The following is a 16,266-nucleotide window of genomic DNA, read 5'->3' as shown; positions in this document are numbered from 1 at the left end:
CCGACGGCCGGCGGCGGCCGACGACCGACGGTGATCGGCGGCGGCCGACGACCGACGGTGGACCGGCGACCGACGGCCGGCGGCGGCGACGGGTGGCGGCGGCGACGGGCGGTGGTCGGCGACCGACGGGCGGTGGCCGGCGACCGACGGCCGGCGCCGGCCGACGATCGACGGTGACCGGCGACCGGTGGCGGCGATCGGCGACGGCGACCAGCGGCGGCGACCGGCGGCGGCGACCGGCAACCGACGGTGGTGGCCGGCGATCAACTTCCTCTCCCACGGAAAATATTTTCCCTCCCATGGGCAATTTTACCTTCACTTTGGGGGAAAATGATTTCCTCTTCCCCAAAAAAAGAGGAAATCATTTTCCCCCAAAGTGAAGACAAAATTGCCCATGGGAGGGAAAATGTTTTCCGTGGAAAGTTATTTTCCGCCCCCCGAACACTAAAAAATCCAGAAAATATTTTCTTAGAAAACATTTTCCGCCAAACGAATGGAGCCTAAAATCAAAAACCCCAATCCCTAAACCCAAACCCTAAACCTTCTAAACCTCAAATCCTAAACCCTAAAATCCCAAACCCAAAACCCGAAACACTAAACCCTAAACGCCAAAACTCCAAACTCGAAACTCTAAAACCTAAACCCTAAAATCGTAATTTCAAACCCTAAATCTTAAAACGTAAAATCTCAAAACCCCGAACCCTAAACCCTATATCCTAAATCCCAAACCCCAATACCCAAAACCCGAATCCCTAAAACTCTAAACCCTAATCCCCAAACCCTAAAATCCAAAACTTAAAGCCCCAAACCCTAAATCGCAAAATCGAAATCCTAAAACCCTAACCCCTAACCTCAAATCCTAAAATCCTACGCCATAAATTGCAATTTCCTCGACACCACCCGATATTTGCTTTGTCTATAAGAAGTAATTTTCTTTATTATTGTATTAAGGTCATCAAATTCTATATCATAATATATTGTTATTCTATTTTTAGTCCAATTTTATCCAAACATGAATTGTTAAGTCTCCTAAACTGCAATTTCCTCGATCACCACCCGGTATTTCCTTTGTCTGTAAGGAGTAATTTTCTTTATGATTGTATTAAGGTCATCCAATTCTATATCATAATATATTCTTATTCTATTTTTAGTCCAATTTCATCCAAACATAAATCGTTAAGTCTCCACCAACAATTTATAATAAAATGAAAAAATTAGGAGTAGAAATTTTTAGTGTCCTACCAAATGCATTTTTATTCTTTTTCTACTCTGGGAATAGAAATTATGTGCAGTTACTAAACGCGTTTTTTTGGTTAGAAACTCGTCTAGGGAATAGAAATAGAAAAAATTATTTCTGAACAGAAATTGTTTCTGGGAACAAAAACGTTACTAAACAGGCCCCTAGAATCATATGGTCCGTGGACGTAACGACCACATTTGAAACAAATCAGATGTATGACTTCATACTCCACACATCTGAGTTTTTCCTTCAAGAAAAATCAACGGCGTTAAGGGTGCGCTAAGCCTAACTTCAACATAAAGACGAGCATACATCCCGTTAAGGGTGTGTTAAGTCTAACTTCAACATAAAGACGAGCATACACCCCCTTAGTAGCTAGCACTGTAGTAGAATCTGCTCTCGGTGGTCTTCCAATTAACAAACCGAGTTGCATGAGAGAATCCTCACCAAAATACTCAATAGAGATATTGGGAAACCTGACCCAAATTTCCGACCAAAAAAAAAAGCCTGACCCAAACTGTGATCCTATGAATTGTCGCCTCATCTTGATCGAAATTGGCATATCAACTTCTGATGGCCAACTTCTCATGAAAGATCGTCCAAGGTCCTTCTCTAAGCACAAACTGATAGTCCTCTAGCAGGGAAAATTTCGCAAATGAAAATATCATTAACCAAATCAATCACAACCAATTCTTCGTTTGGGGACCAAATCTGCAAAAGTTTCTTACGAAGCAAATCGTATCTAACAGTTCGACCCAGCAATTTGATAATTAGAGGCGGACGCCAAGGTCCAATCCTTTCGTTTCCTCCTTGCTTAGCTTCATAATCAGGACATCCTCAAAGCCCGACGTTGGCTCATCCGTGACTTCATCATGTGAGACTCTGAAATCTGATCCTTGGACGCTGCTTCATATCGAGTTTGTGAAGCGCTGCATCCCAAAAGGGATTCCCGATAAGAGGATCTATGAGTTGCACCCACGGCCGTAACTCAAGGACGCTTATCACCTTGTTGAAGAGGGCGATAATCCCTTGCATCATGATCATAGTGTGAGGGAGGAAGAGCAAAGAGGCTAGCCTCAGAACTCATAACGTTAGAATAAGATGTTGCCATGAAAATCAATCTTTCAAAATCAACAGTATATATTGAAATAAACAGTGTTAATCTCCTCTATAAAGTCAATACATGCCTTGAAAATGTGGACCATTAGATAACTAGCAAGTATCAATGAGATAGAAACAAAGAAATTTTGAAATTCTTGAAGTTTTGCCACCTGGTAGAAGTAAAGAATATTTCTAGAAGGAATCTCAAAAGCTAGAGAAGTCATTTTGTAAACTACTTTCTTTTCCGAGGAAAAAGAAATTGTACATTTAAATCGAAATTAGAAGTGGCACCAAATAAACCGATGGAGAGTGACCCAAACTCTAGAATAGTTATCATCCTAAAATTAAGGTAGGCCATAGCCGTAGATCTAACTACTAGTCTACTACTAAACTTTCAAAAGTTAGATTGTTCTACATCAAGAACCGGAAATCATATAAAAGATGAAAGAAGTAATATTCGGCGTATTTTCAGTACACAAAAATCACTTGCATCTGTATTTTACTTTTAGAAATAAGCCGATTAATATTTTCCGTGCATAAATCGAATATCTTTAGGAAAGGAGAAAAAGGAGGATAAAAAGATGGAAAAGGAGACGGACAAAAAAAGGATATTCCATTGGGATATATATAAATAAATAAATATATATTTTTGTTTTTGCTTTTTAATAATTATCCATGTGCCGATGGACCCTCTCATCCGCTCGTGGTTTGGGCTCTCTTTCAAGATCCGCCGCGGGAATCGTTCCTTTAACTCCCCAGATCCAGCGGTGCGCTGCCGTTCCCAAAAAAAAAAAAAACAGAGAGAAAAAGAAAAAGAAAACAAATAAATAAACGAAAAATAAAAATATATATGTAAATAAATAAATAAAAAGAAAAACCAAGGATTTGCAGAGCAGACAAGAGTTACAAACTTCGTTGTTTCGCCTCGCTCATTTCTCCACCACCTTTCCTTGCGCCATCTCAATATCCGCCCGCTGTTTACGGTGAGCTGAGCTCTCTCGATCTCTCGATCTCGATCTCGATCTCGATCTCGATCGAGCGTTGCCTCGTTCTTGCGCTGATCTTGCTCTCTCTGGTTTCGTGATCGTGGGCAGCAATTCGGAAGAAAATGGTGAAGTTCGAGGTGTCGCGAGTGGTGACCACGCCCTTCGATGGCCAGAAGCCCGGCACCTCTGGCCTCCGCAAGAAGGTTCTTCCCCCCTCCTCCTCCTCCTCCTCCTCCTCCTCTTCTTCTCTCTCGCGCTCCGCGTTCCGAGCGTTCGGTTCCGATTGTCGGTTTCCCCTGTTCTGCTGGATCAGGTTTCTCTGTTGTCCGTACGCATGCAATTCGGGCTCGTTCGCGTGCTTGTGCGATCTGTTTTTTTGGGCCTTGTCGATGTTGTCCGTGCTCGGTTGCATTGTTGCTGCTCGTTCTGTTTTTTTTGGGATCGTGTCGTTGTCGGGAGTCGATGCGGCTTTCAGCTCTAGGACGAGCTGTTGCGCGAGCGCGAGTTTTGTAGATCAATGCCACGGGATCATTGGATCGAGCTTTACGCAGACGTGTTTGCGTCGGTCCGCCTCGCGATTGGGCGTGGAGCTGAGGTTGGAGGAATTAGATGTTTTTTTTTTTTTTGAATGCCGGATTGAAGAGTTAGTGCACATACGTGGGAACTTGGCCTGAACAGACAAGAATATAGTTGAATGTGACAAGAGCGAGTTTTGTTGATTAATGCCATGGATCATGGATCGAGCTTTAAGCAGACATGCTTGCGTTGGTCCGCCTCACAGTCGGGCGTGGTGCTGAGATTGGAGGAATTAGACGTGTTTTTTGAATGCCGGATTGAAGTCTTGGTGCACATATGTGGGAACTTGGCCTGAAGAAACAAAAATCTAGTTGAATGTGATTGCTTGACAATGAAGTGTTTAGCGCCAAAGGCCCGATACTGCTTAGTTTTCTATAATGGATAACTTCGCGGGAAAAAGCCTGGATTTCTGGGCAGAGACTTAATCCTGCATCAGACGAGCATGTACATGGAGATTGCGTGTAACCTGGTTCCATTGAAGGTGAGGCCATTTGGACCTCCCTTTTTGGCACGTTAGGCTTTCTAGATCTCACAGATACTGCTTAGGTTCTTACAAGATGTAGGGCTCTTTTTGGTTGGATAGTTCTCGAGGGGAAGTTTGTTCTGTGGGTAAAGTTTCCTATCATTGCCCACATTTCTTTGGATAAGCTCTCGTCATATGTACTAGTAATTCTTAGGTTTAATTTTCTTCCTCCTTTTGTTCCTTTCTTGCTTCCCTCCTTTGTCTAATGTTGTTGCGTTCCTTTGATTAGTTGAATAGGTGTGCATTTCCTCTGTTTGTTAATGGATGAGTTTTATCTATTCAAGAGACTTATCATTGCATATTGCCGACAGCGTTAAATTTGGTTCTAGGCTTGATACGTGTGCATATCGCTGTCTTCTCTTTGGTAGCATGTGCTTGTACAGGTGAAGGTTTTTGTGCATGCGTGTTGTATTTAAGTTCCTGTTCTTTTTTAATTTGCAAGACACTTTAAAGTTTAAATTATGTCGCTCTTGTAGAAGTGTCACTAAATGCTACAGAATCTCATTGAGTAGTATTAGCGATACTATCCGACCTTTTAGAAGAAACCCTATAAGATTTTTGAAATTTTCTTGTGATGCTCTATTTGTCTAAGTAATTTGACTTTGGTGTGCCTATTCCAGGTGAAAGTTTTTGTACAGCCCCATTACTTGGAAAATTTTGTGCAATCAACATTTTATGCCCTTTCAGCTGAGAAAGTCCAAGGTATGAGCACTCTCCCACACGAAGTGGATTAAGAGACAATTTTACCTCAGTCCTTACTCTTTTGACTCGGGTTTCCAAAGAAGTTACTTGCCTTGCATCATTGTTTCTGAGGGTCTTAGGCTCATTTAATTTTTTAGCTTAAATGAGAGCCTCTTGAGGCTTGCAGCTAGGCTGAAGTTCTCTGATTGAGAAGTGTTGAAGAAATACCAGGAGTTATGCTTTGAATATATCACGTCAATGTAAATACCTCGAAGAAATCCTAGTCATGAGTGTAGTGATTTGAATAGAAACAAAGGCTCTTTCCACAGCCAATACGATCTTGATCCCAACTTAAAGGAACAATAAGATTGCTTAGAGATGTAAGGAGGCATTTTTGAAGGGAAAAATACTGAAGACTTTTGAGATCATTCTCAATTAGTAACTACCTTCATACCTTTCTCTGTTCAGTTTTTTCTAGTCTGCCTTGGGTCAAGGCACATCATTGCTCCATCAAGATGCATAATTTTAGAACCATTGCACTGCAGACTAAGAATTCAACTTTAGGGGGCATATTTGTTTGGTGAGCTGTCCTAGAGCATGTGAATCATAGGTGCAGAAATACTAGTTTCCATTGTCCTTTCCAGAATATCACTTCTGCATTTGCTTGTTTGCAATGCATGAGGTGTGAACCTATTTCATGGCTCATGAGTAAGGAATTACCTTCTCTGTTGTGGTGCATTGGTTTGCTCATTTGTTTCTCCGAGATAGTGTCGCTTTCCCAGTCCTAAATGTATAGTGACCAGTTCCCTGTTCCCCTGTTGCATGTGTGTGATAGAAACATAATATCACTAATGCTATGATGCTGAACTGTCTTTCAGAAGAAATCATATATCACTGCACAAGTTACATGCAGATCTTTGTGGTGAAATAATTTAGTCCTGGCAAAGTTCAAAAGCTTAGAAGTTGTGGAATTCTGTTGCTTAGAGCGTGTAGAGTTAATGATTGACTCGTATTATATCGTCTAGTTGTTGATCATGCATGAAAGAACTGACCTTGTTAACTTGTTTCCAGGTGAAGTACAAAGTTTATTGAACTTACATTTCTTCTTTGCAGGCGCTACACTTGTTGTTTCTGGTGATGGCCGCTATTACTCTAAGGATGCTATCCAGGTGTGTATTATTTCCTTCTATGTCTATTGCTTAGGATATCAGATGGGTGACTATAACTTGATTTATTGCCTTAATGAACTTCCCTACGAGCTTATTCCAAATGTGAGTACATGGTTGGTTGGAAGGAACAAGTTTGGGATTTGGGTAGTAGCTTAATATTAGCTAATTAAGCCAGATATCGTTTTGGTGTGTTTGGCTGCAATTAATCCAATTAAATTACAGGTCGATTTTAGATTTATCACGTTTTCTATTGTTTGGTTGCATTATTAGATATTAGCTTGAAATCTCCATTGCAACCAAAGCTATAAGTGCTATTGTATAGCCCTACATGTAATAGCTGTTATTTTTCTAGTACAGTTTACGTGTAATAGAGATTCCCTAAAGGCCTTTCCCTTGTTTAAGATTATGCTACAATTTTAGGTCAGCACTTCGAGTCTCTACAAGTCGCTCTTTTTGCTATTCTACCTGTTACTTCTTGTCATTGTGCTCCTACTTACTCATTCATATGTTTTATGTGGTTACACCCACATCTTGTGTTTTATATTCAGACCTTGCTTATACAAAAGTTCTTAGGGCATGCTCTTTTCGTATTGGAATGAACTGTCCTTTCACCTGACTTGTAGCATATTCTTGTTCTTTATTAATATTAGATGTCCTTCTATCAACTAAGTTGCTTAGTTTATGTTTACTGGAATCATAGATAATAATAAAGATGGCAGCTGCAAATGGAGTAAGGCGTGTCTGGGTAGGTCAGAATGGATTGCTTTCCACTCCTGCCGTGTCGGCTGTGATCCGTGAAAGAGTTGGGCATGATGTAAGCTATCTATTTCTCTGTGGTGGCATCCAATTGTATAACTCTTTCATATGCATTCATAATGCAGCAATATTATCTAGATATGCAGTGCTCTCTAACAAAATGCGTACACAATCCATCATCAGGGATCCAAGGCTACAGGAGCATTTATTCTGACAGCAAGTCATAATCCCGGTGGTCCCCATGAGGTCAGTCAAAGCTCAATCATTTAGATTTTCTTCCTTCTGAAGAACAAACCATTAAGTAGAACGATTGAGAACTTCTTTTGGGTAGATCAAACCTAGTTATGTTCCTGTTGATGCAAATTCTTATTCCTTACCGCTTCCTTTGTTGTTGGGGTTGGATTGGGGTGGGAGGAGATTTATGATTGACGGTCATCGGTATTTGTTAAAACAAAAATTGAATTAGGCAGCATTTGTCAAGTGTACTCAGTGTTTCCCCCACTGTTCTCATGACTTCAACCAGTGTTTTGACCGTACCATTATAAGGAACACACTCTCGTGGTGATCCCAATATCGATGCTGTGGTGGCACTAACATGTAGGTTATTGGGGTTTTAGGATGATGTCTACAAGATTTTGTGATTGGAGAGGTTGGACCTGGTTAGTGATGTTGGAAAATTCTGATGCCTAATATGGCTTCTGGATGTAAAGGAATGTTGGGCATTGAAATATCTGATATAGTAAACTGCTTCTAATGCGGTATAGCATTTGTGAAGCAGCATTAAGGAGCAGCATTCCTAGATACTTTATTCTATGCAGGAGTGAACCATGTATGACAAGGCCGTCATGGCTTCATAGTCCATATATTGGCTTATATAAGTTATTGTAACTTGTCATCACATTGTGTATTAGTTCTTTTATAGCTTCAATTGTTTGAACCCCGTTGATTATGTTCCTATTATGATTTTTTTTTGTGAGCTGCACATCTGTTGCTGCTGGGGCTTTCTTAATATTTTTATGTTGTTTCCTGCGTGAGACGTCAATTTCTTGGTTATGAGGAGTTTATTGGTCATGTGAGCAATGTGATTTTATGTCTTCAAATTTTGGTCCCAAAGAGATCATATAGCTGTGGAAAAGTTATCTAGTTAATGAATTAAAATGTGGCCAGGGATATGGATAAGTTATCTCTGAGAAAGTCATCTAAAACGTTGTTAAATAACTAGATTTTAGTAGGCATTTTTCAAGATGCACTATAAAATTCATTTATGAATGTTGGCTGATGAGACGTTGGAGGGAGACAAACAAAAAAAGACCGATCTACATTTACTCACTCTACACTTGGTGCATAAATCTATTTCCCACTTCTTGCAGGATTTTGGAATCAAGTATAACATGGAAAATGGTGGACCTGCTCCTGAGGCGATCACTGATAAGATCTATGAAAATACAAAAACAATAAAAGAATATCTAATCGCAGAAGGTCTCCCTGATGTAAGACTTACGAGGCTGCAAATTTGGCGTTTCTGTTTTTCTCTCACAAAAAATCTGTCCTTGGTCATCTTTGTTTATCACTATTTCCCAATATGCATTGTTAGGTGGATATTGCTGTAATTGGTGTCTCGAGCTTTATGGGGCCAGAGGGTCAATTCAATGTTGAGGTTTTTGATTCAGCCAGCGACTATGTTACATTAATGAAGTAAGCTTCCTTGTGTGCAACTTATGCTTGTATGTCGAAATCTTTACTATAAGGAGTAAGCACCTTACGATAAATTTTCGTGTATGTTACCACCAATCTCATGATGATAGTGTATGAAAAATCATGGTGTAGTTACATGTGGTACAGATTTTGTTTTCATTGGGGTAACGGACATGCATGGTATTCTTTTTGAACTATACAAGCTGGAAAAGGTATTGTTTATTAGTTGAGAGGCATCTACTGAGAACTATAAAAAGGAGTATAATTTGTGCAATGGAATTGCACTCATGGTTATTAGTTGCTCACAAGCTGGAAAAGGTATTGTTTATATCATGAGCGCCTTCCAATTAGCTCCGTCTTAAAAAGTATTTGCATGTGTCACATGGTACCTTCAAGTTGTGAGAGGGAAAACTTATTCAATGTATAAAGTGCTATTGTGAAGGGCTTTGCTTTTTCACCTCTCGACTCGGTTGTTTTAGCGACTTTGTGCCTCAAGTGTGCCTTTTTCTACACTGGTCTAAACAACTGGTTCTGTTCTAGTGGTAACTTGAAATTCATCAAGGTTTTCCATGTAATATTCTGTGCTTATTAACTATTGGAGTGTAGTTTTTGTTTGGCTGAAAGAAGAGTAGAATTAGCTTGTGTATAGATTTAGTGGAAAGCTTAGAATCAGATATAAACTTGTGGAACTAGGGGATGGAAAATGTAATTTATTGTCTATATCTGGAAGCCTTCTACCCTGATAGTTCCTACAACAATATCTCTGTTAATATGTGTAAGTCTAATATAGTTGCTTAAAAAAGAGAATCTTAAGGGCGCGTTTGGCAAGTTACCAAATAGTAACTATTTCTATTCTTTTGTTCTCATAATCAGTTTGGAACGGAAATCCGTTTGGTAAATTTTTTGTTCCCGGGCACAAATTTGCAAAAATTTGTTCCCAAAATCAGTTTTGGAACAGAATCAAGAAGCAAAAAAAAGTAGCTTCTTGATTCTGGGAAGAAGAATCAGAAATGGAAATTTTTCTTTTTTTTTTTCTTCTTCTTCTTCTTCCTGGCCTATGATGACAAGTCACATTTATAAGTGTGCAATTTTTGAAATATTAAAAAATTCAAAATATTATTAATAAAAAGAAATTTTTTGCAGTTACCAAACGCATTTCTGTTCTTTTTCTATTCCAAGAATAGAAATTTTGGGCAATTACCAAATGCCTTCAATGCTTAGAAATTGTTCCCGGGCACGGAATAATAAAGAATCATTTTTTAGTAGAATCAGTTTCCGGGAACAGAATGGTTGCCAAACGCACCCTAAAGCTTCTTTTCCTTGTCTTTTATGCATCTTTTGTTCCTATAAATGACACTTGATCTTCTTTTCTTGTTTGATGAGCTAGGTCAATTTTTGACTTCCAGGCTATCCAAAAGCTGCTTTCATCTCCAAATTTTACTTTCTGGTAGGTTGACAAGCTTCAATTTTCTTGTCTCTGGATTATGGTCTTTAATGCTCATTTATTTAAGGGCTGTGTATTCCTATGTTCTTTTTAAGTAAAGCTATGATGCTCTACATGGAGTTGCTGGAGCGTATGCCAACCGCATATTTGTGGAAGAGCTTGGCGCGCAAGAGAGCTCATTATTGAACTGCACACCTAAGGTCTTGATGCATACTTGTTTTCCACAGCATGACTCAAGGAATTGTGTAAATCTCTAAACTCAGGACTTGGTTTAATGTGTACAGGAGGATTTTGGAGGAGGTCACCCAGATCCAAATTTGACATATGCAAAGGAGCTGGTAGCACGGATGGGTTTGGGCAAGTCAAGTCCTCATGATGAGCCACCAGAATTTGGTGCTGCAGCTGATGGTGATGCTGATCGTAATATGATTCTCGGGAAAAGGTAGTGTTGGCTTGTTTCATGAGATTCTCTTTAGTTATATTGCTATTTTCTTTGAACTTTAATGTGTGAAACCTTTGCTATAGGTTCTTTGTTACTCCATCGGATTCTGTTGCTATTATTGCTGCAAATGCTGTTGAAGCAATACCCTACTTCTCCGGTGGCCTAAAGGGAGTTGCCAGGTGTGCAACACTTAGCTATCTTCAGTATATATGCATGCAAGCATTTTTCAATATTTTTTCTTCTTTTGTCGTTGGTTCTTGCCTGATGTTAGTTCCTATGTTTTAACTAAACTGCTAAGGTCATGTATCTATTCAAGGGACAGGAATTGGAGATCTTGGAGATATACAATTTGCCCATGTTATATGAGTTGTCAAAGTACTATTAAAAAATGTTTTCTCTGCGACTTATTTCTTACAGAGTTGTAAGATCTTCACCTATGAAGTCACATAATTACTAAATTAACAGATATTTCATTTGGTGGCATAAAATGTTCATTCTAAGAGATGCCATGGAAGTAGACATGGCCACGGTTCAGGAACCGCCGGTTCCGGTTCGTGGTCATGTATGAACCGGAACCGGAACCGCAAGGGGGCGGTTCCGGGCCGGTTCCGGTTCCGGCCGGTTCGAGGGAGGAGGAGGAGAAAAGGGGAGGAGGCGCAGGGTAGCGAGAGGGGAGGAGGAGGGGGCGTCGGCGGCTGCGGCCATGAGCGGGGGCGACGGTGGCGACGACGGCGGGGGTCAAATCTAGGAAGACGGGGGGCGGGCGGAGGAGAAAAGGGGAGGACCGGAGGAGGCGCAGGGGAGAGGGGGGAAGGAGGGATTTGGAGGAGGACTGGAGGAGGTGGGTGTGGGTGGGGTTGGAACGTGGGGCTGCAGGCTCCCGCTGCTTGTTGTCGGTGGCGTTGACGAGGATTTCGTCGAAGATCTTGTAGAGGCCGGGGACGTAGGCGACGGGGCGGTGGACCACCTCGTCGCCCTCGTAGACCCACAGCGACTGGGTGTGCTTCTCGACGGAGTCGATGTAGGTGTTGGGGCGGAGGAGGATGTGCTCGAGCTGGGACTTCTTCTGGTAGGTCTCCTCCACGGTCCTGCCCTTGCGCGCCGCCGCCGCCGCCGGTGCGGCGGCGGTGTTGGCGATGTTGCTGGTCTGCAGGGGGAGCGCGTGGGCCATGGGTTGCTGCGGCGGAGGAGGAGGGGAAGATTCTGGAGAGGAGGAATCGCTGCAGCAGTAGTTTTTTTTTTTTGGAACCGGGCCCGTAGGCCACGGGCCGGTTCCGGTTCCGAACCGCGGGCCCGGTCAACGGGCCGGTCCCGGGTTTGACCCGGGCCGGTTCCGGGCCAAAACTGGCCAGTGGCCATGTCTACATGGAAGTCCAAGAACACAAAGGAAACTTCCTTTCGGACAATCAATTACATATTTGCTTGCCTGGCCACTTGGCATGGAGGTGTATGGGCCTTCACAGACAGAATCTCATGAGAACAAGATGCCAAAATATCTTAGCTTGTGTTTTTCTGACCGATGCCAGACACAAGTGGCAAGGTTCCCACATACTTTTGCGAAAGCTAGGAACATGTATGGAATGAAGCAACTTGGATGATCCAAAGACTTTGGAGTATAGTTTATAAAAGGGTCTGTGACTTAAAATTGTGGCATCGATGTAACTATTGCTTGGTCTTTTGCTCTGATAGCGTGCGCAGGGTCAAACTATGTTGGTATAGTTGTTGGCTGAAAAAATATCTTTTTGTCAGCCGATTGGAGTTAGGATCCTTGTCTGATAAATACTTCATGGAGAAATAACAATTTCGTGCAGTAGGTTACGTAAGTGTGCAGTTTTTCATGTATGAGTGTCTGCGTTATCCAGAGTGTCCGTATACACTTTTAAGTTTATCTGTAAATAGTATTTCTTTCTATACTGTTGCCTTGAATGTCACCATAAGCTCGATATCTTTTCTAATCAATTTGAGTGATCTTCTCTTCTGGATCTGTTTGTAGTTATATTAATTGGTGTTTTCGCATTTGCTACCTGTAGGAGCATGCCGACATCAGCTGCCCTGGATGTTGTTGCTAAACATTTAAATTTGAAATTTTTTGAGGTACTCATGTAAAAGATCTCAAATAGTTATTTGTGCTCTGGCACGAGCAGTTGAGATTTATATAGTTTTCTCCTTCTATGGGTGGTTCCAGGTTCCAACTGGCTGGAAATTCTTTGGTAACTTAATGGATGCTGGATTATGTTCAGTTTGTGGGGAAGAAAGTTTTGGAACTGGTTAGTATTTATTGTATCACACTTCATAATAGTGGTCAATTTTTTATTTGGAGTATGAATTGCTTTTGTGAAGTGAGCATGATGAAGTTAAAGGATTCACATTGTAACTCCACCTAGTGGAATAAGTTTGTTGTTTTTGGCACTTGTTGCATAATCCATTGCATATTTGTGAACAGGTTCAGATCATATACGTGAAAAAGATGGTATCTGGGCTGTTTTGGCATGGCTTTCCATCCTTGCCCATAAGAATAAGGAAAATATCCATGGTGGAAAGCTTGTATCAGTCGAAGATATTGTTCGCCAGCATTGGGCAACTTATGGTCGCCACTATTACACTCGTTATGATTATGAGGTATCCATATGTCAATTACTCGAGACGCCTCTTATTCTTTCCTTTGAACCATCGCATTTAGTCTATTAGATACTAAATTTCACTGTTTTCTTGAAGAATGTTGACTCAGGGGCTGCAAAGGAACTAATGGCAAACTTGGTCCAGTTGCAATCTTCCCTTGCTGAAGTTAATGAGTAAGATTCTGCTCTGATTTCGAGATTCTGTGTATTGTGTCTAATGCGATTTTATGCACACTTCATTTTCCTTTATGTACATGAATTTCCTTAAGCTCGAACTGCCTGCGTAAGTCAAGTAGGGGCATCTATGGATCATTTTTGCCGCTTAGATGTTGTGAAGCGATTAGCATGTATAGTTGATGGTGGTTTTTGATGTTCCTCGTGTGATCGTGTTCATGCATTTTCTTCTCTGTTTCCCATTAAAGCTACAGTTCCGTTTTGATGGCCTTATTCTTAAATTTCAAGGAACTAAAATAGTAGATAATGATATTCTGTGTTAGTATATGTGAGAACTTAATGTGTGTGAGAAACAGAACGATAAAGGTTAAACTTCTACACTCTACATATTGCAATTATAGAAAAGTTTTGGCCGATCAAAGTTCCCACTTCATGTCCAAGGGACTGTCCTTCACTTCGAGAAAGCCATTGAATGATAGGCCTTTCTTCAATGTTATTTGCTTGGAAGGTAAAATTGCTTCCACAAGGATTGACAATTGGATTTCGGAATTTGCAAAATTTAATCATTTCATACGGTGTACTGTGGCTGAAGTCGCACTGTTCTATTGGTACACCAAGAAAATTTTACACTCATGGGAAAATGGTGTAAGACAATGTCTGCAATTCTTTGCTTTGGCAGGATTGTCAAGGGAGTACATTCGGATGTATCAAGTGTTGTTCATGCTGATGAGTTTGAATACAAAGATCCTGTTGATGGTTCTATATCGAAGCACCAGGGTGTTCGATATTTGTTTGAAGATGGGTCGCGCCTGGTGAGTAGATCTTTGTGCTTTGCTTCAGAGGTTACTCCATAAAGAACTTCAGCATGATTAATATGTCTTGACTGAACTTTTTGTTGAAAGCTCATCAATATGATTTGTTATTGCTAAGTATCTAAGCAATGCTAAAGTTTCGAAGGCTATTGCTTGACAATCTTGTCGTCAGTCTCTTTATACGGTATATCTTCTGGGACTTCGTGGCATAATATTCTCCTGTGTTTATGTTTCAACTATGGTTCTATAGTTTTACTTTTAGCTCGTGTTCATTTTAACCATAGGAAGAATGAAGGCTGTGATTCTTCAATCATACAGTGATTTCTTTTCTTTAGTTGGAATAATAAGTTTGTTAATAGAAGCATAAACTTTTCAGATCTTCTTTAGTGGAACTAGTATATTTGTTGCATAGTCAATGCTCAACTTATACTTGTTTGCATTAGTATCATTTGTGATCTTACTTGATGTGTAGGTGGAAGAACACAGTGTCATGTCAAAATTATGGGTAAATTGTGAAACAACGTTATTGGCTTTTAGAATGATTCCTCCTATATGTACTTTGCAGGTTTTCCGCCTCTCAGGAACCGGCTCAGAAGGGGCAACAATTCGTCTTTACATTGAGCAATATGAGAAGGATCCCTCGAAAACTGGGAGAGATTCTCAAGAAGCTTTAGCTCCTCTGGTGAGTAGACCCGCATATTCCTCACCCAGGCTTTTTCAGATTTTATCTGGGCTGATGTTTATGCTTTGTTGCAGGTGGATGTCGCACTCAAACTCTCCAAGATGGAGGAATTTACTGGCCGATCTGCTCCCACTGTCATCACATGATGGGGATGCTGACTAAATGACAGGAAGAGCCGACCCAACGAATATGAAAGAGTTCTCTAAACAGTTGGCAACCTTGCTAGACCTTTCACAAGTTTGTTTCATATGGTAGACTTCATGAGAGGCACAACTCGATCTCTCTATTATCTTTTATCTTTTAACAATAAGTTCTTGAAATAATATGTGCTATTCAGTCTTATTGTAAGTACAGTTGCGTCCTTGGTGGATGCTAATCGAGCTGCGTATACCGAATCTGTTGTGCTGGAGTCTCTCTTCCATAAGACTAAGAGGCATATTTTTGTCGTAATATAGTTCCAGTGTACTTTATATTTGGGGCCTGAATGAAAGATTCCCTTTAGGCAACTTAGTCTGCAGGTCAAGCTGCAAACTGGCATGGTCCCATTGCAGGTATGACATCGAGGTTTTTCGACGACACTACTGCAAGATGCTTGGAATAGTCGCAAGGGCCGAAGTAACGAATTTGGTGGGTGGTCAATTTCTCAGCCTTAAGGAGTTTTATATTGGCCACTTTAGAGTTTGATGTGATTGGCAGGAGGTCAATTTCTCAGTTCCTTTCGGTGCTTGCCCCTTATCATTGGAAAACTGCGAGTCGTGCCAGATAATGCAAGCTTTGTTCTCCTTCCTGCATTCGAATAATCTCAAGGGCCGAGCAACAAAATTGTGGAACCAGTGCTAGGCTTGGGACAAAAGCAACGATCGTGAAGTATAGCTTGCTGTATCCTCTTTTGTTTTGTTGGTCGGTCGGGCGTTCTCTTTGGTTCTCTCAAATTCACCTGGAGGCTCAATGAATCATTGGTGGCAAAAGGCAGTTCAGTTCGGGTCATTAACATTTATTCGAACGCGTATTGCTCGCTCAAAGCCTATGGATGTCTCCCTGTTCAGCTTCAAATTTACTGGCCTTTTCTAACGAAACAAGAACGGTCAAGTTGACCATATCATGCAAAATTAATGCCTGTGAAGTCTATGACTTCCGATGCCAGAGTCCTTATCAGTCAGTCACGGGATCGTTAAGCGGATGGAGTCTAAAGGACAGTTCACGATTTGGAAAATGAATTGTATCAGTTTAAGATAAGTTCCAATGAATCGATTAATGAATCGTGGGTCTCTGATTTTGAAATTAAGTGCCGCCAATTTTCAAACATAAGCCTTTAGTCAAAAGCTTATCTTGGTGAGGTCGACATGCTTAAATTATTTTGAGAATGA

General features: G+C 41.0%; 1 protein-coding gene across 1 annotated transcript; it reads left to right on the top strand.

The window, feature by feature from the left end:
* The first annotated feature begins 3,219 nt into the window (after positions 1-3,219).
* LOC115670683 (phosphoglucomutase, cytoplasmic) lies at positions 3,220-15,294 on the top strand. Its single transcript, XM_030592004.2, has 19 exons — positions 3,220-3,324; positions 3,436-3,530; positions 5,047-5,128; positions 6,221-6,276; positions 6,977-7,090; positions 7,216-7,278; positions 8,403-8,522; positions 8,627-8,727; positions 10,115-10,174; positions 10,272-10,371; positions 10,456-10,613; positions 10,697-10,792; positions 12,644-12,707; positions 12,799-12,880; positions 13,057-13,232; positions 13,329-13,405; positions 14,085-14,217; positions 14,783-14,899; positions 14,974-15,294. The coding sequence occupies exons 2-19, from the start codon at positions 3,450-3,452 to the stop codon at positions 15,043-15,045; spliced, it is 1,752 nt and encodes a 583-aa protein (XP_030447864.1). The 5' UTR covers positions 3,220-3,324; positions 3,436-3,449; the 3' UTR covers positions 15,046-15,294.
* Positions 15,295-16,266: the final 972 nt, after the last annotated feature.

Source organism: Syzygium oleosum, unplaced genomic scaffold (assembly GCF_021117445.2).
Source record: "Syzygium oleosum isolate NSW1041296 unplaced genomic scaffold, Sole_v2.1 Sole_v2.03, whole genome shotgun sequence".
NCBI classification, from domain to species: Eukaryota; Viridiplantae; Streptophyta; class Magnoliopsida; order Myrtales; family Myrtaceae; genus Syzygium; species Syzygium oleosum.
Note: the sequence above shows the minus strand (reverse complement) of the source record. Positions and strands in the feature narration are given on the sequence as shown.

What these genes read in the sequence shown, in the direction of transcription:
- LOC115670683 (XM_030592004.2), top strand. Translation starts at nt 3,450, where the DNA reads ATGGTGAAGTTCGAGGTGTCGCGAGTGGTGACCACGCCCTTCGATGGC. An exon ending in TAAATTTGAAATTTTTTGAG is followed by an intron (nt 12,708 to 12,798) that starts GTACTCATGTAA and finishes GGGTGGTTCCAG; the next exon opens with GTTCCAACTGGCTGGAAATT. An exon ending in GGAAGAAAGTTTTGGAACTG is followed by an intron (nt 12,881 to 13,056) that starts GTTAGTATTTAT and finishes ATTTGTGAACAG; the next exon opens with GTTCAGATCATATACGTGAA.